The sequence below is a fragment of the Xenia sp. Carnegie-2017 genome, unplaced genomic scaffold (genome assembly GCF_021976095.1).
Source record: "Xenia sp. Carnegie-2017 unplaced genomic scaffold, XeniaSp_v1 HiC_scaffold_14, whole genome shotgun sequence".
NCBI lineage: Eukaryota > Metazoa > Cnidaria > Anthozoa > Malacalcyonacea > Xeniidae > Xenia > Xenia sp. Carnegie-2017.
The window spans coordinates 2,924,485-2,946,171 of record NW_025813447.1 but is presented as its reverse complement, the minus strand read 5'-3'; the positions used below and the strand labels follow the sequence as shown (position 1 = coordinate 2,946,171).

The following is a 21,687-nucleotide window of genomic DNA, read 5'->3' as shown; positions in this document are numbered from 1 at the left end:
GGGAAACGCGTGGGAAGAACATGCGGTTTTACTAAATATAATCTTTAGTTGTGTATTAGCCAATTTCACATGTGAAACACATGTTGTTTACACGTGGTATCTTTCATGTTTTTGTATTGCAAAGACTTCTAGACCCCTTGTAGTATAGGACGAAACCTTGAATAAGCATTAAATATCTCATTAAAGAGTATCTGAGACTAATATTAAAAAAGCTTCTGCGCTTAATAAATACTAAAGTTTATCTTTAAAGTTTTAGTCCTGTTTTAAACGTCGCACTTTACATGCACCGAATGCATTTAAGACAAAGAAAATGAGATGGATCGAACTTCCTTAATATTTTTTGTTTTAAATGCGTTCGGTTCATGTAAAGTTCAACGTTTAAACTAGGTCTTAATTTCTTTTGAGAGTTGAACTTCTCATTTGTACTTTGAAATCAATCTCATAGCTCCTCCCCTTTTTACGTAAGTCATATGTTACATTGCACTCAGGCACGCGACCATCAACCTTTTTTGTATCATTTTTACAAATATAAGCTTCCTAGTCGTGAAAGTTCAGTGGTTATTGGAGAGTGTGATCTGACATCAACACTACACACGGAAAAAATCGCTGGAATTTTATTTGCATTTTAAGGTAAACGTATTTCATGAAAATATTATATATTCTTATTATATAGACAGATGTGTTTAACTGATTATAGATTTTCATTTTAACTACAAAACGACTCCAATTATATAATTCAATTTTTCAATTTACTGCGACATTTTTACATAGTTGATTATTTGGTGTTCCTTATTAACAATCTTAATTTGTATTGTTTGAATCTCATTTAACTTTCATGTATGTTTCACTTATTGTTAAACTTTTCAAGCTTTTTCCTAGAAGCTGTATGAAAGCGAAAAAAAAAACCGCGATAACTTTGACCTTATTATTGAGTAAATGAAACTTTAATGCTATAGTGGATTTCCCCTTAGCACATTTTGAAAACATATAAGCGGAGGCAAATCTCACTCATGAGTCTTCAATGGTCTTTCTTATGTCATATGAATGACGAAACATTGCCATGAGCACATCAAGCACTTATCGAATTCTCTAGCATAGTATGTGTATGGTTAAATTTCTACTTTTTAAAAGTAGCTAATTTTCTTTTTTTATAAATTTCAGTTTTTTCTGTAGAAAAATAAATTTGTACATGTTATAATCAATGGCAAGTACGAATTTCTTGTATACCTAGAAAAAAAATTTATTTGACAAAAATAATATGTGTGCCAATACGCCGTATTCTGTAGATGAATTTCGTTGAGTGTTTTTCATATGAATGTTTTTATGCAGTGCGGTGTTTTGAAATTAAATGAGATATGATCTTCGCACTTAGCTGGACAATTTAAGCAATCGTCTCAGGACCTGAAAAAATCAGGTGACTCAACGGGATTCGAACCCATGACCTCTGCGGTGCCGGTGCAGTGCTCTGACCACTGAGCTATGAAGTCACACAGTTATATAACAGATGAGAGCAGCTGCAAAACTCAGCTGCTATGTAAAAATGTCGCAGTAAATTGAAAAATTGAATTATATAATTGGAGTCGTTTTGTAAACTGTGTGACTTCATAGCTCATGTCAAGCAACCAATAATAATCCATTAATCGTTTTGATGTTCTGAACATTATTATTAAATATGCAGTAATACGCCGTATCTATCTGATTTTCGTTGAGTGTTTTGTTGCCCCCCTCGCCCCATCGGGCACTACTTTTTAACACCATAGATGATTGGGATGTATCATAGAAAGTAATTATAACCATTGAAACGCAAATATTCAGCAATACAATTATTTTTTGCTATACAATGACAAAGGAAAAAATTACGTCTTTAAATGAATGATTAATAGCATACCTGTAAATCGTCAAACCAAACTTTGAATGAAATCTGAATAAAAGTGTTTTATAAAAGTTGCTATCTAAACACAACAAAATTTTAACAAAAACGTTTGTCAAGTTTGATATAAAAGAACGTTTCGTTGGTTAATTTAGTTAATTTTCCCTATTCTTAGTCTGTAAAACTAAACCAGTCGCTTTTCTGGTAGCTGAATATGGAAACGATCTGGATTTTGCAGCTGCTCTCATCTTTAATCAAATCATGTTCATTGAATGTTTTGTCGGAAATTCAACATCAAAGGTTGGTGCTTTGAGGGAGCTTTCTAAGGTCATTGTATATTTCAACTTTATTTAAGACAATTTCTAGATTTTGCTTTGAAAAATTTTATAGATAGTTGTAAAAATAAGAGTTGTATGGCTTTAAATAAGAAATAGACTTTTAATCTGAAATATAAATTGTATAATCGCACAATATAAATACAAACAACGGACAGCTAAGGTAATGCACATATGCCTTAACATGCATCTTATACAAGGAAGAAGGAATAGAATTCATTGGCTGTTGTTTTAGTAATCAGAATATGAATTCAATCAAGATGGTGAATTAAAAAGTGAAAAGATATAGGTGGGGCACAAATATTTTTAATTAAGTGACGCAATGGCAACATGTTCACTACAAGGACTAGGACACAATAAGAGCTGTCTATTCCTGTAGTAAACGCACAGAAATGTTTTGAGCAACATGTTGTCTTTAAAATATTTAGATTTTAAAAAACTGACCACGCTTTCTATGATATCAGACAACTTCTCCATGATAGATGATTTTGACTTTCATTGAACATCACACCCCGCAATTTCTTTTGTCGTTAATGCCGTAGCTACGTATTTTTCCATTGACTTCAGTAAATTATTTTTTTAACAAATAACAGAAAAAATGATCAATTAAACATTCAGTCAATTTTTAAGACAACAAGTTTTTACTTTTCTACAAAAATATTCATTTACTTTTCCACGTTTAGGCTTAATGCATTTATACTTTCCATAAAAGTAAATTTTGTCTAATAGAACATTATTTTATGTTTTAATAGTCATTCGTTCGTTATAGCACTTGCTCTTTGTTTTGTTATGTTAGCTTCTTTAGGAAAGATTCCAACAAGCCAATTTAAGTAACCATTTAACTTCACCACTGCTGTTTTTAGGTACATACGGTGAAATGCGGTCCACTTAGGTGTCCCGATGGACAAATGTGCTGCTCAGACGTCGGTAGTAGAAGTTATGGTTGCTGTTTTCTAAAAGATGGAATCTGCTGTACAAATCCTATTGGGTGTTGTCCTAAAGGATATGTGTGTAAAGGGCGATATTGTCATAAGCCTGGTAATGTTATGCAGCTGTTTGAAAAGCAACAAAATGAAATTGAGGTATACATGAACTTTTGATCGACACATCAATAATAATCCTAAAAAATTTGTCGTCGAAACCTTATTACTTATGCCTATGTGCAATGGCAAAAAATGACACTTACATTGGATGTTTAGCGATAATGAATTGTGTGATTAATTCATTACACTTTATAAGAATGATGTAGAAAATCTCTCTTTCGTATACAAATCTTTTCATTCAGGTAAAGAAATCATTACAGATCCCATGATATCTGACGTATGAAAATACCAAATCAATGGATGACGAACAATGGAAAACAAATTAATCAGATTAAAGTGTAGACAGCTGAATTAGCAAGGAATAGTGTAATGTCTATTGCCAATGTGTAATGGGTTAATTGACTAATTAATTAAAATTAATTAAAGGAGTGATGTGTTTTAACTATTTTACATTTTAGACTTAAAATTTTCATGGCAAAATTAACTTTCTGTTGCCAAGTTAGGTTTATGAAACTTTTTTGTTTCCCACTAGTAGTTTCTTGTTCCTGCAATAATCCTAAAATATTTTGGATCAGGAAAGAAAAGCAGTGAATATTATTTCTTGCTTTTGTTCAAATGTTAAGAAAATATTTAATGCTAAATATATAATTACGCTGATTGTTTTTCTTGTCGGAGTCATTTCTACAGGTAGTTCCTAGTGTCTGTTTTTTGGAGACTCCTTTCTTGGGGAGGTTTTCTGCGAGTTATTTCGTCAAGTTGATGCAGTGGTTGGAAACAAATGAAAACGCTAAGTATCTTGCTAGAATAATGGCGGCCGTGAAGACGCTGTGCAAATTTGTGCGACTTATCTGTATAATTATTATTCTGTGCCTTGGCATGAGCACTGCGCGCACTGCAATATTGTTCACAGAAGTTTTTGCATTTATTTAAATATTAGAAAATTTCGTAAAAAATAGCTGTCGGTATTGAAACTTATGCTAATAGTTTGCTATTCAATCTTATGCTGATAGTTCGCCATTGAAACTTATGCTGATAGTGACTTTTTATTGCTATGCTGAACCTCAAAACTTTGTGTTGAGGGCTGGGAACTTTTCTCTTCCTTTGTAGGCTCCTTCACAAGCAACTCCCTTTTTTGATCCTTTTCGTCATCAAAGATAGGTGGTGATGGCTGGAGACTACCATTAAATAAATGTGAAGTCATATGCATTTCTTTTATTTTCTGTAAATTCTTTAATTGAGAAGAAGTCCTCAATTACATTCACCAAACCCAAAATGTATGGAAGAAGTTAATTGAAAAGAAAAACGATCCTCTTGCTGCCGAATCTCTTTTCAATGTTGGATTTTGCTAATTGAGTAGAGGTAACTACAAGAAGGCAAAGAAAAGTCTGGAGGATGCTAAAGATATATACAAGCGCATTGGAGATGAGCATATAGCGTCCTCTTGTATTGAAAAATTTAGCCAGATGCCTAACCTTACAAAATCCACCAGACAACGATCTGGCTTTGGTTTATGCCCAACAAGCTCTAGAAATAATGAATAAACATTTCCTTGATTATAATAATCCTGGAATTGCCGTTAACTTTTCAGTTCTTGGACTGTGTTTATTCAAAGCGGGAAGATTTGAAAAAGCAAAGATGAACTTGTTAAATACTCAAGATATGATTGAAAATTTGCTTTCTGAAAGTTTTGCACTCTCAAAGAAAAGACATGAAACAGAGAAAAAAAAAGAAAAGAAATACTAAAAACACAATTTTGTATTCACAGGCTTCAAATATTACATATTATTATTCACAGGCTTCATCATAAATTTGCTAGTAAAATGCCAAATACGAAAATACTTTTTCTTACTCTTTCATCAGGGGGAAGTGAGAAATTGCAGAATTTTCTGCAGAGCAGTCAATTTCGGAAAATCTCAGCGGAAATAGGTCAATTCCCCCATCTTTTTGGCGTCATCCAATATTTAAAGCCGCACTTAAGATAGCCCGAGTTATTATAGAACTCAATAGTGGAACCAAATGCATGTTCCAAACTTGTAACTATTCTGTCGCCTTTTTGGTTGCGTATTTCAGTAATACGGTTAATTGGCTACAATTTGGCGATGACGTTTTCCTAATACAATAGTCAATTGGTTCTGGTAATCCAGACCATAACGCTAATCCAGAATAATCTACCGTTATAATAATCTACAGCTTATCTAATCTACTTAGTACTATAGTAAGATCATCTTCAATTTGATTGTGATATCAGTCGATTTCACATTGATCCAACAATGTTACGGAGTTTGTTTCAGGATTCCATTCTTTTGTTGCTAAGTGCATATATCATCCAATCAATTGGCCAGAAATATTTATGTACACAGAACAAGTAAGATAGTAAAGACTTTTATGTTAAAGCAAAACTTTTTTCTATAATAAGTTGAAATTATTTGAATGCCATAGAAATATGTTCATTTGATTGAATTAAATCGCCATTTCTTTAACTCATTCATCTCTATCATCTCAACCTGGACTATTTCCTGTCTGTGTGATGTGATAATGGTATAAAATCTGCATTAGTAAAGTTTTTAGGACACTGAAGGATATTCATTAATTTGCAGCCGCTCATGATCAAATATGACGTCACTGATTGGGTAAGTCGGACATTACAATAACTTCATTATCTTAAGAACAAAACGAACTACGAATAAACTGTTTTAGAAAGCTGTCATTTAAGCAGTTTTCTTCAATAGCAACATATCTTTGTTTTACTGTTAATGTCTGGCATATTTTCTTGTTTAAGTATGACACTTTTGTAGAAGAAGAGAGGGGTGGGTTGGTGTGTGGGTGATTAACAACATGCATTTTCACTCTTTATTGTACAAATGAAGTGCAGGTGCAGATTTTTGACTTCAATCCCTCAGTAGTTATGATCATTGAAAATTGATCTTGCCTTAACAAGGGACAACTGTCAACAAACACTAAACTTAACTGGTTAATATTCCAAACATCAGTAACATAGCCAATGAACTTGCACATTTAGTCTGACTATGCAAATTCTAAACATTGTTAATATTTTTCTAAGGCAATGTTCCTTTACCTAGCAATGTTTATAACATGAAGCACAAGACTTTTACTACTTTAATTTTATTTCTTACCTTTCACTGTACCGGTCTAATTTCATGGCATCCAACACTCATGGTATTTGCTGTAAGCAAACTGAAGTAGCTGATACACCATCAAATATTCATTATCAATGGCTCACGACCGAGTTTGCCAATACATCCAACTTTCAAGTGTTTGACTAATAAAACAAATATTGAACATTTTGAATATAATGTGAATTTTATGGTGTAGAGTTTTAGGAAATAAGTGTAAACAAGACGCCTGCTCAGGCGTACATTCGTGCTCTGGTAAGTGCACAATTTGCGTTTTGACAACGAATTTGGTCAAAACATAAAATAATGTAAGAAAACATGAGCTGATGGCGAGTGATTTTAACGGTTTCTTAGTTAGATCAAACATTTTACAAACATTAAAGTAGTTTTCGTAAATATAAACAAGAATGTAGTGTTATAAGTATTGTTAGCAAAAGTATGGAAGTTAAATCCTCACAAATGCCAAATTGCAATGCTAGAATCTCTCAAGAAAAGGAAGCTGTAAAATTTTGAAAACAACAAATTCAAAATATCGATGATAGTTCTTGCTTTCATAGGATTTGAAAAGTATATATCGTAGCACGCAATATGTTGTAGCGTAGCTTTATCTTTTGTGCGTATATATTTTGCATCCTTTGTATTATTTGAAAAAGGATGTCTTTAATGCTAGTATTGTCGAAGTATTACATTTTGTCACTCCTTGCGGTCGCCATATTGTGAAAGCCAAAACCTCTACTCGTGCCCTCCATAGCACGAGTAATAAAACGAGATAACATGGTGCAACATAATTTCAATGTTGAAAGAATCAAGTTCCAAGTTTTGTGCTAACCAGACATTAGTGGTGATAGCGAACCATTCGTTTACCTCTAAATTTCATTTATGTTTCTTCATGATTATCTTATAAAGCAGTAATCTTCTCCCATGAGAACTATATCCCTCCTTTATTTTAACACATTCACGTAAAAGACACTTTATGCTTTATCCAGAGCTCTTATTTTCATAATCAGTTATTTGATAATTTTCAATGCATTGAAAATGCTCCCAAGACCCCCAAAAAATGTTAGTTTACACTCTCACGATCATGGAAGCACGCAACGTATGATGGTATATAGACTTATATTGACATTGTTAAATCAATGATATACTTTCCGTTGGTCAATTAAATTGATTTATCAACCTCTCATGCTTGCTACATTTTATCACAACTTTTTCAGTAGACTACACAGTTCGTACGACACGAAACGGCTCAAACAATCAAGTTCAAAGGCTGAAATTCTTAAAGACGTTGGGTGTGTTATTTACAACATGGAATGGATGAAGAAGCTCTTGACTTAGTTCGCCAGGCCAAAATTGAGAAAAATTTAAATGAATGGGACGAAGATCTGAGCAACAAGAAAAACCCTGACATGGTAGCCGAGTCTTTCAACTTCGAAGCAGTTTATTTTATGAAGAGCAAGAACTACGAAAAAGAAATCGAAAATTTAAAGAGGCCAAAAAAAACATTCGAAGAAATAGAACACGAACGTAAACTTTCAATAATACTATCAAATCTGGCAAATTGAGAGTGATTAAAAAAGAAAACGAAACACGCTGATTCCTTGGCTTAAGCACCACAAACTTTGAAAGATAAGAAAAAGATTGTCGGCAGTATTGACACTGGCACTTGTCAGCTCTTGGCGTGCCTTTTTGAAGCTGGAAGATTTAAAGAAGCAAAAGAAAGACTTTTGAAGGCTTCCAACGTAATAGAACATTTTTTGTCGGAAGATCATCCATGTCTTATCGAAATATACCAGCTGCTCAGCGACTTGCATAAAATGATGGTGATTAGCAAGAAGCGAACATTTGTGATGTTTGGACGTCTAAACAGATCAACAGCTTTGAGTCACCTTTGAGCACTGACAAGATTATAAATAATGACGCATTTGTCAAAATACATGAACTAAAAATTTCGATTATGTTTGGTAAATATTGTAGCAAAGAACTAAGAGACTGTTTACATAAAAAAAGTTTCCACATTCAAGTCATAAGACCATACTATGCTTCTGTAGCACATTAATAAGTAGGCTTAGGAACACTGTTTGCATAAAAAAGTTTTTATTAATTAAGTCATGAGACTATGAGATAATTCTGATGCAAATTAATATGTAGGTTTAAGAAAGAATGTGACATAAATAGTTTTAATTAAGTCATGAGAACGTGGGATGCTTCTGCTGCAGTAAGTAGGCTTTTTAAGATTTACAGAAATGACAGATTTTAATAGCAATTCAAGTTGATAAAAGTAATAATAGTAAGCTGATTGCTGTAGACTTGTAGCATAAGTAGTTGGTAGCAATATAAACCTAAGTGAAATCTGAACCTAGCTACATCATGTGCTGTACGAAATATGAAGTCAACCACCAGGGGTCTTCAATGCGCATTTTTCGTCACCTCGCAATGAAGGAAGCTTTGAAGACCACGAACATCAAGCGAAGCATATCAAGTTTGGTAGTCGTAAGATAGTACGTTTCTAATAAATGCGATGTCTTCACCTGAAGATTCTGAGGTGCGTAATGTTTCCGTAAAAAAAAAAACCCAGCTGGGGTGTTTTGCACATATATATGTGAGCTCGTATATCAGTGCGTGTATAGCTTACTTGGACAGTAAAATCACAAAAATTTAAATGTGGAGAGTAAAAAATTGTCGAGACCAAAACCTAATTCAGCTGGAAAACTTGTATCGGTGTCGAAATAATGCGGTAATGATTTTAATTGTCATGTTTATGTCAGGTGAACTGAACTATGAGCATGACCACAAAACTATTGTTGCGTTATATTAGCAAAATGTCCAGCAGTGACGACAGTTAGATCTTTGATGCCTTTGCTTTGGACTACTCATCCAGCAGAAGACTATCAGAACGACAAGGATATCTTAACAAAATAACTTACATGTAAGCTAGATAATATTCATTAAATAAAAGACGACGCTTAAGACAAGGGTTTTGTAAAATTTTCATTCATGCTTTTATTTGTATTCTAAAAAAACGATGATAGATGCAGCAAACTAACTTTGATTATTACTGTGAAAAGTTCTATGATAACAATGAAAATGAAGAAATTCTTACGTATATTGCAATGTATGCTAAAATGTAAACGTTGTACATAGAAACAATATAGAAAGTGAAGTGCATTTTTGTAGGCTAAGTAAAAGGAAAGAAGGTAGAAAAACACAAAGGTTTTGGTACAAATATCAATAGTAATACATACACAATGGCAACACAGATAGTAATGGTAGTGTTTAGGTGTTTAGTAAAACATATCGCTGGCAAAACACGGGATCTCTTTTGCTGAGTAATTTTGATGCACAATCATATTTCAGGCTTTTCAGCTGGTGAACATTATTTGTTCTCATTCATTAGTTGTCATTAAACTGATGAGAATTTCAGTGAAGATTTGTATTTGCCAACAAATATTTGCGTAGATGGATGTCGTAAAGTGCATACAAATAAAACCTGCATTTACGACAGGCCACTTTCATGAAAACGTAGTTATACAGATGTTGTCCTTCAATAAATTTTCTTGCCATAAATCTCTTCTCTATAGAGAAGAAGAGCTTAAACCCAAGGTAGGAAATAGAAAATTGATCGGGTTTCATAGCGCGCATGGTATTACGCAGGAAATGCGAAATTATTGCATGCAAACAACGACCTGAATAGTTTGGACAAAAATATTTACTATATCAGAGCTTTTAACGTAGAAAATTTTAGTAATTTTTAACGCCAAAAAGACCGCATGTCTCACCTGTAAAATGCACTACAGATGTGGTAATGAGGCAAATTTTTAAAGATCCCTTTTGAATTGCATTATGCACGTCATTTGACTCCATTTATAGATACGATTATGTCACTCTTCTGCTGTATTTATGTATACAGGTGGTAAACGTGGAAATGGATTCGATAGAAAAGAATATTGACATATTGTCTTTTGATGGTGGAGGAAGTCGAGGTGTGATGGAAGTGAAAATTCTCGACGACGTTTTACGATTAGCAACGATTGTGTTAAGAAATCCTCTAACAGTACACTATCTCGTAAACGAAGAATGTAATGAACGGAAAAAGCATTTTTTGGAAAATCTGGTCGTTCGAGAACGTCTTATTAATGATATGAACGCAGTTAAGGATCCCCTTCATCCTGCCGATGTGTACGATATGATAGTTGGTACCAGTACAGGAGCTCTTGTTGCGTTTGGTTTAGTTGGTGGGAAAAGAGTTGGAAAAGATCACCATATAAGAGAACGGATGAGTGTTGATGAATGCATTCAGATGTATCTTACAAAAACGAAGATCATTTTCAAGAAGACGTTAATGCAAAAGTTTCTTTCTTGTATCCCAATGTTGTCCAGCATTCCCCTTGGAACATACTCACAAGCCAACGTAAAGAAAGTTGTAAAAAAGCAGTTTAGTGATTGCAGCCTTGAAGATTTTCGCAAACTCCACGATTCAAAATGCGTAGCCGGAGCTGTTGCCAGAAGACTCGGCAGATACGAAGATCTTGTGCTGTTTGATACGACAAACGAAGACTATAAGAATTACAAGGCTTACAAAGTCTTACTCGCTTCCTCAAATGCTCCAATATACTTTGACACTCCAGTTAAAATTGGCAACGACGAATTTGTCGACGGTGGTGTTGGTGCAAATTGTCCTTAAGACAAGCTATACCACGTGCACAAACAGTTTTGCAAAGATGGTAAACAAGTAAAATTGTTTCGGTTTTATCAATTGCACCACCCTCGTCTTCCAAATCAGAAATTCCTTCTCATGGTGGTCTTTCGAGTTGGTTGTATTATTTTGTGAATGCATCCAACGATGGATATGCAGTTTTTAACGACGTTGTGGAGAAAAACAGAGGGAACAAAACTTTGTTTCAAAGGCTGTCGCCACGTGGTAAGAGCTTAAAAAAATTTAAGCTTGATGAAATTAACGTCCAAAACATGATAGATGCCATGGATGACGAAAAACTTCACAACGACATGTTTCTCGTCGACGTTGTTGCCTCCGCAATGCTTGTTGTACTCGCGTACATTGATAAAGGACAACACTATCAAAAAATATCTCCAGAAATTGCCTCACAACTTGCTCAAGCTGCAGGACTTGCACATCAAAGCAAGAGAGAATATGAATCTGCAATCATTTCGTACAAAACAAGCAAGCGTCTTCTGCAAAGGAAAGTTAGGGTTGACGAACAGGACGATTTTACCATGATGAAGATTACTTATAACATAGCAAAATGCACAAAAAAACAAGGAAATTTTCAATTGGCAATTTATTTACTCAAAACCAGTGTCAGAGACCTTCTGCTATCAAGGTGACCCAAAGTCTGACTTGCTTCTTGTAGATTCTTTGATTGAGATAGCAGACATTTACATGGAAACATTTCGATATGATGATGCGGAAACATATCTAAATGAAGTAATCGTAAATTACATCAAAGAGAAGCAGAAATTTGCTCGCATCCTAATTTATGAAGGATGGTGCAAGCAGCAACTAGGAAAATATGACGAAGCTGTCAATCTTTACAGGGAGGCAGCTACATACACCGCAGACGACGTTAATCCTGAAAAGGCAGAAATTCTCAATAACATTGGATTGTGTTTCTTAAGTCTTGGAATGATAGAAAAAGCCCTCACTTTTGTTCTTCTAGCCCAAGATGTAAGGGATAAGTTAAGCAAAGAGAAAAACGATCCTCTTGTAGCCGAATCTTTTTTCAATGTTGGGTTTTGTTTGTTAAAGAAAGGTGACTTCGATGCGGCTAAGAAAAATCTGGAGGATGCTAAAGCTATATACGATTACATTGGAGACGAGATAGGCGACTCTCTAATACTGAGAAATTTAGCAAGGTATCTGACCTTAAAAATCCACCGATAACGATCTTGCTTTGGTCTATGCCCAACAAGCTCAGGAAAAGATGAAGAAATATGTTCTTGATTATAATAATCCCGGAATTGCCGTTAACCTGTCAGTTCTTGGTCTTTGCCTTTCAACGCAGAAAGATTCGAAGAAGCAAAGATGAACCTGTTGGAAGCTTTGGACATGATTGAAAATTTGTTTTCTGAAAATCATCCATGGCTGACAGAAATTTATCAGCTGCTCTACGATATATTTGTGAGATATGGCGACCTGGCGAAAGCGGAAAATTACAAACGAAAGAGAGCTAGGATATACAGCGAGATAAACAAAATGGCCAAGAATATAGACACTACCAGTGAAGTAAGGTGGAAGTCTCTTCCTTACCATCCTTTTTCTATAAACAGTAGGAGCAGTTTCTAACTCCTGAAGTCAATTAAAGTTCACATAGTTTGAATTACGACACAGTCAGTCATTTGGATTGGTACGTCTATCATAATAAATACGAAATACAGTAGCAAATAAAAGACAATACAAGAATGGACATAGTTGACAATTTTATTGCTTTCATATGTTTTCATTATATCCACTCGCATACAACACTGTAAGTAGAAAGTCATTGAATAATGGAGGCGTTCATTTTAAAAAAAATTCTTTGCGACCGCAAGCGGTCATGGTTTAATATGTCATGGTTGTAGCACAATAATACGCAGAAATAAATGTTCAATACAAACAAATTTTTGGTGAGCTTTGAATATTGTTTCTAACCATTATGATTTACCAGTCGCCATATTGTCATTAGATGCATGATATTCTGTCACATTTTTGTCACGCATTCGCAAAAAATACGGATAATTTGTTACAATTTGGCCATAATGCTGAACTAATACAATAGTCAGCAGTATCTAACAATCCAGCTTGTACCTCTAAGCTAGAATCTGGAGATACCTAGTGTACCTGTTTATTTTAAGATTCTTTGTAAACTTCAATCTGATTTCATTCAGCTTCACATTGATTTATGTTACGGAGTTTGTTCTAAGATTCAATTTTTTTTTTTGCTGAATGCATATACCATCCAAAGAAATGATAAACTTTTTTCTCAGGCATTTGTCACTTACAGGACCGGAGTGGGGGTGAGTGGTGTTACTGATTAACAACTTGCACTTTTACTGTTTATTGCACAAATGATATGTGTGTTGCCATGATTATGGTGAACTATCAACCACAATGATTTAGAACCCAATCTTCTAGATGTCAAGATGCGGCAAAGACGCCATCTTGAAAGGTGGCAAAAAGCAAAACTCAAAATTTTAAAAATAAGTTAAACAAAGTTTAAAATACCATCCTATCAAACATTTTAAGAATCAAACATGGACTATGAACTTTGCGAATATATATCAACTCAGCAAAAGTAGATATTAGTCGTAAATATCGTCAGTTTTGCCACCTTTCAAGATGGGGGCTTGCCTCACTCATTACTATACAATTTCGGCGGAGTCAAATACCCAGTAGATTGGGTTCTAAGTCATTGGTCAACCAATATCAAACTTACTGGTTGACTGGTAAACATCAATAACATAGCCAACTTGCACATTGACCCTTTAATCTGAATATGTAAATCCTAAGAATTATTAACTTGTTTTCAAAAAATGTTCATTTACCTTGCCCTTGGCGGGCTATGCTACAGTAGAGCATGAAACAAAACACTTTACCTTCCATTTTGTCGGTATTTTTTCATAGCTCCCTAATCTTATTGTACTTGCGGTGAGAATTGTAATTGACACGACATCAAATATTCATCAACAATGCTATTCGACCAATTTGCTATTACATCCAATATTCCAAGGTTTTGACTGGTAAAAAAAATATTAGAGGTTTTCAGTATATTGTTAATGATGTTACATATAATTGTATGAATTAGGATGCTTTAGCAATAAGTGTAAGATATAGATAGATAACATGGTGTAACATAGCTTCAATATTGAAAAATCAAGTTCCAAAGTTCTGTGTTAACAAGAACAGTGTAAACAATGGTACATATTTTATGAGTTAGGCAGTTGTAGAAAGAAAGTGTAAAATGGAGCTTGTTAATATGATGCATCATAACTTCAATGTCGAAAGAATTAAGTTCCTAAAGTTTTGTGTTGCCCCGGTAATAGTAGTGATAGCTAACCCTTAGTTTATCTTGATTCTTTGCACAAATCATGATTCTTAGCACAGCAAGCAACAATCATGAGGCAAGCAATAAAGTGTAGCTATATCAACAAAATTCGAATCCAACTTTTTTCGGTAACTGCCTGCAGCATACTTGAGTGAAGCTTACAGTTTTTACATGGTGGTAAAGAATAACCTACTAGGCTTCTGTTTATACACCTTAACTGACGATTCTATCAAAATTAACCACGCAGTCTTCTGTTCAAACTTATAGCTTGAAATAAGATTTTTCCGCCAATAGGAATTTGAAGTGAGACGTCAAAACAAAAGATAATGCAATTTAGCATTAAAGAACTCGTTTTCGAATAAAATTTACATAATTTTATTACGATTTATGCTTGTTCCACTCTGCTCAAATTTAGGGTGTTTACATGAATCCGGAATGAGTTTCGATCCGGAATGAACTCATTCCACTTTAAAAGAAATCCTACTGCATGTTTACATGAATCCGGAATGAGTCACAACTCGATCCGGATCGAGTTCATTCCTAGTTTCATTCCGGATCGAAATTTCAATCCGGATCGAAACTTACTTTTTATCTCATGTAAACGCGAATTGAATTTCATTCTGGAATGATTTGCGATTAATGACGAAGCACGCATGTGCCATGGTTATTGTCTTCTGGCAAATTGAAGCTCGTAAGCAAATAAATCGGCTAAATGGGTTAAAATGAATGCGAATAAAAACAACGATTAGATTCATGTAAACACGGATTGACATCACGTTTCGATCGGGATTGAAAGTCATTCCGGATTCATGTAAACACCCCCTTACGCACGTTGTACAAGTGTACCAGATGATACTGACGTAACTGATACTTGTACTTTTACGTACATACTCATACTTGTACATACTCATACTTGTACTGATACTGAAAGTTTGTCGTTCTGGAAATCTTTGTTTGAACTGATTGCGTGTTTTTTGTAAGCGACTGGTTTCAAAAAACGTTTTCACAAGAAATGTGCCTTCTGCCATGTTTAATTGAAACCATAGTGTTAGTAAAGCATACAATACAAGAAGAAGTGTAATTTGCATTAAGTCTGCAGTGATGATTAGCATTTAAAGGCCTTATGGGAGTAGATTTGAAAGAAAAAAGGGAATTCCCACTGGCGGAAAATTGTGATTTTTATGAACTAAATTTGTAAAGACATGCTACTTCATTTCACAACTGAAAGATTCGTACAACATGTCTCTTGAAAGGTAAATAAATGGACTTAACAAAAGTGCAAAAACCAGACGACTTTTTCAAATATATTCTGTGCTATTGAACCCCAAATTTGAATTGGAATTTTTTGTCAATTTACCAAATCCACTGTTTTTAATTAAAAATTTTTCTTGCATCGTAGCAACAGTTGCTAGTAGCATAACTAATTATTTGCCAACGAATAAGATTCGTTCAATTTCATCAACATTCCTTCTATCTTAGATAGCAACCTGCAGTGTTTGACTGCGACTCTACGTCTGCCATAATAAGGAGCTTCACAAATTCTAAAAGCAATCGCATTGAAACAGATACCATCATTTTCTCAAGACTTTTTGCGGTATATTGACAAATTTCTGATTTGAACAAGCTCTTCTCTCGACACAGGTACGTCTGATTTACACGAATTTTGCCATATTTAAATAGAGACGTTTGTTCAAATAAAAATTTTTTTTGATTGTTTGGTTTCTGATGTCTGGCGATATTGCCAAAGTGATTCTTGTTGCTCTTATGATAGCTACTAAGTTCGTCTATTCTCACAGGATAAGATTCGTACCGTTTTAAATGTCACTATTTTCAGACATGGGATTTCTAGAGAAAAACTGCTGTGATGTGAGTCATAACAAGTCCCTGTTAGTGTTATATATTTAACCGAAACCTGTACTTAACCCTCTAAGGGCCATATGTAGTGAAATGCATCATAATGTAACTACTCTATGCGGTCTGCGTTAAAGAACTCGAGATTGTGTAGCATCGTGTTGTGACTCCCTTGGGGCAAGATGTTTTCTCAGATAAGTTTCGTTTCGTGATTATTGCTCGCACAAGCAATGGCCACTAACAGGTTGAATTGCTCGCCATGGCGGTTACTAAATGAAAAATGCAGACATGCGAACAAATAGAGAAAAGGGAAGCTGTAAAGCAGCACATTTGTTTTGATGTAAAGTAAGTTTCTTGTTTGGTTCATTTTTAACCTTTTACTTTGTTCCCAATTCTGTATGGTTTTTGCTTGGTTCATTTTTAACCATTTACTTTGTTAAAAGAGCAAGTAGCTACCATGGTGAATAGTTAAAATAATAACATGATAGCGAGTTCTTAAAAACTGTTTAAAACCAGGGCACTAACCCAACAATTCTAAGAACTGTTTTAAAGAACTGTTTTAAAAGACACTATGCATTTCGACAGACTACTCATCAGATGTCAATGTCTGCTAAATAAGAACTTCAAAATCATGCGATATTAATAATGTTAGAAAAATAAACGTCATTTCTAAATTGAGGGATGACGCTTAAAAAACAGAGATAAATCAAACACGTAGCTACTAGGCCATGGGCCCAATAGCAAAAAGTCGTCTACAAATAACATCGCCATGCGTCCACTGAGGAACCAGCTCAATTTTACAACATAGGTAGTTTATATTTATCATTTCCCGAAGGTATGTTGCATCTGAAAGTTGCACATTAAGGAGAAAATGAGCGTTTTTTGACCGCAATGTTGTACAACGATGTCCGCCATCTTGAAACCAAAAATCGCTACGCTTGCACATAGCCTCGGAATTATCACACAAGAAATAAGTTATCAACTAAAGAAGTCTTTGAAAAAATGTGAAGTGCACCAGTTTAAAATTGTCATCACAAAAGAAAAACATGAAAAATCTATGTGATAAAAAGACGGCTTATAAAACATTCAATAGTATATTTTCAAAAAAATTTCAAAAGTATATATATCAACGTTTTCAAACTATTAATTCACCGAACAAATGAAAAAAAGGCATTTCGTCTCTGCTTGATTGAACCAAAAATCATCAATATCATGCTCCAAGTATATTTTACTACATCGATTTGTAAAGAAAATTGCTAAGGGCCTCCACAGAGTAGGTTTTTTGTCGTCGACAACTTTCCGTAGTCGAAAGTGAGAAGAGAAAAGTTGATCAGAAAAACCACGTTGATCATTTCAGCAGAACTTGCTAAAGCTTCTGGACTTGCCTATCAAAGCAGGAAAGCATATGAATCGACAATCGTTTCGTACCAAACAAGCAGCCGTCTGCAAAAGAAAATTGCCAGTGATTTCACCTTGTTGAAAATATCTTCTTATAAACATCGCAAAATGCACGAAAAACCTGGAAGATTTTCAATCGGCAATTAGCTAATTTACTTGAACACAACGTGCGAGAACTTGCTCGCAATCAATGTGACGCAAAGTGTGACATCATATTTTTTTAATATTTCGTTTAGATAACAGACTGTTACCTGGAAACATGTCGATATGCTGATGCAAAAAAGTGTTTGAATAAAATACTCAAAAAAGAAATCAAAGAGAAGGAGAAATTTGCACGCGTCCTAACCTACAAAGCATGGTACGAGCAGCAACTAGGAAAGTGTGACAAAGCTGTCAAACTTTACAGGAAGGCTGCCAGTTACACCGAGGACAACCTTCGAAAAGCAAAGAAAAACCTTTTAAAGGTTTCGGTATGATGGAAATGTTATTTTCAAAAGATCATCCATGGCTTGTAGAAACGTATGAGCTGCTCTATGAATTGCATATGAAAGATGGCGAGCAGAAAGAGGCGGAAAATTATGAAGCGAGAATCACATCCATTTTCATTTTGTACTGCCTATAAGGTTTATGCAAATATGTATTGAATGGTGGAAGTTATTGACTAATATTTAAAAATATGGATATTAAATATGATATTATTACTTGATTCCCCTGCGTACCGTGAATGCATGTGCGCACGAGAGAGTATAATTCACGACAATAAACGACGACAATGCACAATTAAAGTTAAATCAGCTTTACTTTTTTTCCCTTCCCCTTACAACAGTCCACTTTTATTGTCGCGCCAAAAGTACGGTTGCTATGCTAAGTTCATATATCATCCAATGAAATTGCAACGTAAGTATGACAGCCATTATGATTGGATGATGTTAAAAGTTGGTGTTGTTTACCTCATAATTCTAAACATTGTTCATTTGTTTGTATCGAATATTTTAGTTTTTGCTAAAAAGTGATCAACTAATTATACTTAAATGAAGATATGATCTTCGCACTTTGCTGGACAATTTAAGCAATCGTCTCAGGACCTGAAAAAATCAGGTGACTCAACGGGATCCATCGGAAACTCATCCCGTTGAGTCACCTGATTTCATAAAAAATCTTCATTATTCAATACCGCACTGCATAAAAACATTTATAAATATACTTACGTACGTCAAGTGCCATGATGGCTTAGTTTCTTTAATTATAATATGAAACCCAACACTTTCCTCTAACTGCGTATTTTTATTTCTTACCTTTCATTGTACAGTCTGTTTTCATGGCACCATATACTCATGGTTCTTCACGTGAGAAACTGTTATTGATACATCATCAAATATTTATTAACAATGGTTCATTACCCAATTTGAAAATACATCCATCATTTAAAGGGTTTCACTAGTAAAACAAACAATTAGAGGCTTTCAGTTTATTGTAAATGATGCAAAATAATTTCATGAGTTAGGGAGCTTTAGCAATAAGTGTAAGTAAGAGCTAGATAACATGGTACAACATAGCTTCAATACTGAAAGAATCAAGTTCCAAAGTTGTCTGTTAACCAAGCAATAGTAGTGATAGCCAACCATTAGTTTATCACCAAACTAAAGTTCTTTTTATTTCATGATGTTCTCATAAAGCAGAAACCTTGTTAAAAGGAACTCGTGCAGTCAAGGTTTTGTACTTCCATTTGTCAGGGGCAGACTTAGCTGTAGGCTAAATAAATTACTTCAACACATTCATTGGTTAATTTTTACTATTTAGAAATTTACAACCAGTAACTTTTATATAAAGATATTTTAAATTTATAATTACATATCATAATTAAATTTTAAAACTACATATAATGTTAAAATTTATATAAGGTATTTTATATAAAACAATAATTCACTTTGCCTAACCCTGGATCCGCTACTGCTTTATGTGCTGTTGGACAATTTCTTATCATCTTTATAAACAAGAATCAAAGCAATAAGCCACATTTCATATCCTGGCATGGCCTTCTTGGAGCCATCACTGTGTTATTAACATGTATCCAAACATCCATGGGTACTGGGCTGCTATATCCCACTTTACCCTAATTTAAAACATCCATGGGTACTGGGCTGCTATATCCCACTTTACCCTAACATAAAACTCCATGCTTTATTGACAGAGCTCCTATTTTTATTCTTAGTTATTTGGTAACCTGCTAAGTCTCCATTGAAATTGGTTTTTAATGAAAGCTGAGTTTCATATTGTTTAGTTGTTGGACATGTTTGTTTAATATTTCAGGCAACTTTTGTAAATAATCAGATTGCATATTTGATGAAAAAAACTTGATGGAATAAATTCTCAACGCATTATAGTATCATAAAAATTGCACCTGGAAGCACCAAAGAAGCCCAATAGATAGAGGGCTCTGGAAAGCAACACCATGTTGAAAAAATGTCATCAAATGTATTTTCCTTTTTTCCAGGCTTTTTCATGCGTTTCTTTATCGCTTAGTATTTTCTTGCACATTGTAGCTTTTAAACCCCCTGCCATTTGAATTTTTAATCTTAAATATTATCTTGACGGATGACTTTCCTATCGTTATCTAAAATGAACATAAAAACGCTCATTTTTTTCATGGCAATAATCAAGGAGGCACGCAATGCATGATGGTAAATCAACAACACAAAAATTATATTAACATTTCAATGTATTAAAATAAGTTCCTTATATCGTGAGCTGGTTGATTTATGATTTCTCGCGCAACGTTCTTGAATACTACATTTTATGGCAACTTTTCTCTAAAAGTACACGACTAGGCTCCGAATGGCTCCAAATTGGGGCCTAGTCAACCCTGAAAACTCCCCACAAAAAAAAATTAGAAATTTAGTCTTCAAGAAGATGAAGATTTTATCATAATCTCTATTCTCTAGTTTAAAACATTGAATAATTTATCATGAAAAACGACAATTCGCACAAAACACATTTCTGAACAATTTTAAATTTTAGAGTAGCTGCTTGGGTTTATTATAGTTTAAAACGAGAAGCTGTTTGCAATGACTTTGACGCCGGTCCAAATTATATACTTTTCTTCTGCGCTCTTTGTGATTTTAATTATTGATTTTTATTGGTTGTTTTCCTGCTATAAATAAACTTCTTAGACAGTCTTTCTTAATTTTCACTCATCGGTTGGCATAATCGGCAATCTAATAGTTCTTAACTGAATTTCAGTCCTATTTGATATTCCATAGGCGTGTAGCACTGTGGAATATAGGCAAGTTCGAGCTCGTGCAACGTACAGGGGATGCCCTCTTCCTTCAATTGAAGGATTTTCATAAGGTCGGAGTTCAAAAAACATTATTTTTGAGCATTTTTCAGGAAGAGTGAGGTAAGACCTATCCTAGGAAAATAGCTAAAGAATTCTCTACAACAAACGGACAAAGGAAATCTTTTGTTTGGCCCTTTCGATTGCTTGCATTTGACATAGGATTGGTAAATGTTTCCTGTCAGTAATTTCTACGTAATCTACAGCACTCTTAGCACTCAATTTACATTTTATGATAATATGAACAAACTTGTGTTTTTGTAGGAAGAATTTTAATTCTTGTTTCTTTCAAGCTAAATGTTAAATGACATCAAGTCTGTGTTCAAAGTTCTTGTTGTACATAATTACCCCAATTAAAATGTAGGCGTTGGGGAATGAAAACTTCCTTCACCGCTTTTTTAACGACACCAAGGAACGTAAGTTTCGAAAAGTAGTAGTAAGATGATTGCAGTGGACTGTGGTAGTAATTGCCTGTTTCGTTGTTGGCAATTTTGGTTTATGTCAAATTTGAACCGAGCAATAACATCATGTCATACAATTAACATGCCATGCTATTTATGTTCTTAGCGGATGTGCCACTTGATTATACAATTATATTTTGGCCCTTTTCTGCCTACGCAAGTGATTGTCATTAATAGAGGGGGAAATCAACAGTTGAACTGCTCGTGTTGAAGGAAATTCTA

General features: G+C 34.3%; 2 protein-coding genes and 1 long non-coding RNA gene across 4 annotated transcripts; all 3 read left to right on the top strand.

Moving 5' to 3' along the window:
- The first annotated feature begins 539 nt into the window (after positions 1 to 539).
- Positions 540 to 3,676, top strand: LOC124434606 (progranulin-like). Of its 2 annotated transcripts, XR_006944841.1 has the most exons (4): positions 540 to 630; positions 2,046 to 2,170; positions 3,069 to 3,287; positions 3,491 to 3,676. XR_006944841.1 is itself a non-coding variant. In XM_046984496.1 (3 exons), the coding sequence occupies exons 1-3, from the start codon at positions 2,132 to 2,134 to the stop codon at positions 3,515 to 3,517; spliced, it is 285 nt and encodes a 94-aa protein (XP_046840452.1). In that variant the 5' UTR covers positions 2,109 to 2,131; the 3' UTR covers positions 3,518 to 3,676. The 2 variants fall into 2 exon arrangements, 1 of the variants encoding a protein (XP_046840452.1); XM_046984496.1 differs by lacking the exon at positions 540 to 630 and having other exon boundaries at positions 2,109 to 2,170.
- A 6,628-nt stretch (positions 3,677 to 10,304) lies between these two features.
- On the top strand, positions 10,305 to 11,063 carry LOC124434246. The gene has a single exon (XM_046984130.1). It carries the CDS (start codon positions 10,305 to 10,307, stop codon positions 11,061 to 11,063), a length of 759 nt encoding a protein of 252 aa, XP_046840086.1.
- Positions 11,064 to 15,908: 4,845 nt separating this feature from the next.
- Positions 15,909 to 18,376, top strand: LOC124434477. The gene is made up of 2 exons (XR_006944780.1): positions 15,909 to 16,062; positions 17,907 to 18,376. It is a non-coding gene; the product is annotated as an uncharacterized LOC124434477 (long non-coding RNA).
- Positions 18,377 to 21,687: the final 3,311 nt, after the last annotated feature.

Excerpts from the sequence above, each read along its gene's own strand:
- LOC124434606 (XM_046984496.1), top strand. The coding sequence starts at position 2,132 with ATGTTCATTGAATGTTTTGTCGGAAATTCAACATCAAAG. Across the intron at positions 2,171-3,068 it reads TCGGAAATTCAACATCAAAG|GTACATACGGTGAAATGCGG; the intron begins GTTGGTGCTTTG and ends TGCTGTTTTTAG. Across the intron at positions 3,288-3,490 it reads AGCAACAAAATGAAATTGAG|GTAAAGAAATCATTACAGAT; the intron begins GTATACATGAAC and ends CTTTTCATTCAG.
- LOC124434246 (XM_046984130.1), top strand. The coding sequence starts at position 10,305 with ATGGATTCGATAGAAAAGAATATTGACATATTGTCTTTTGATGGTGGA.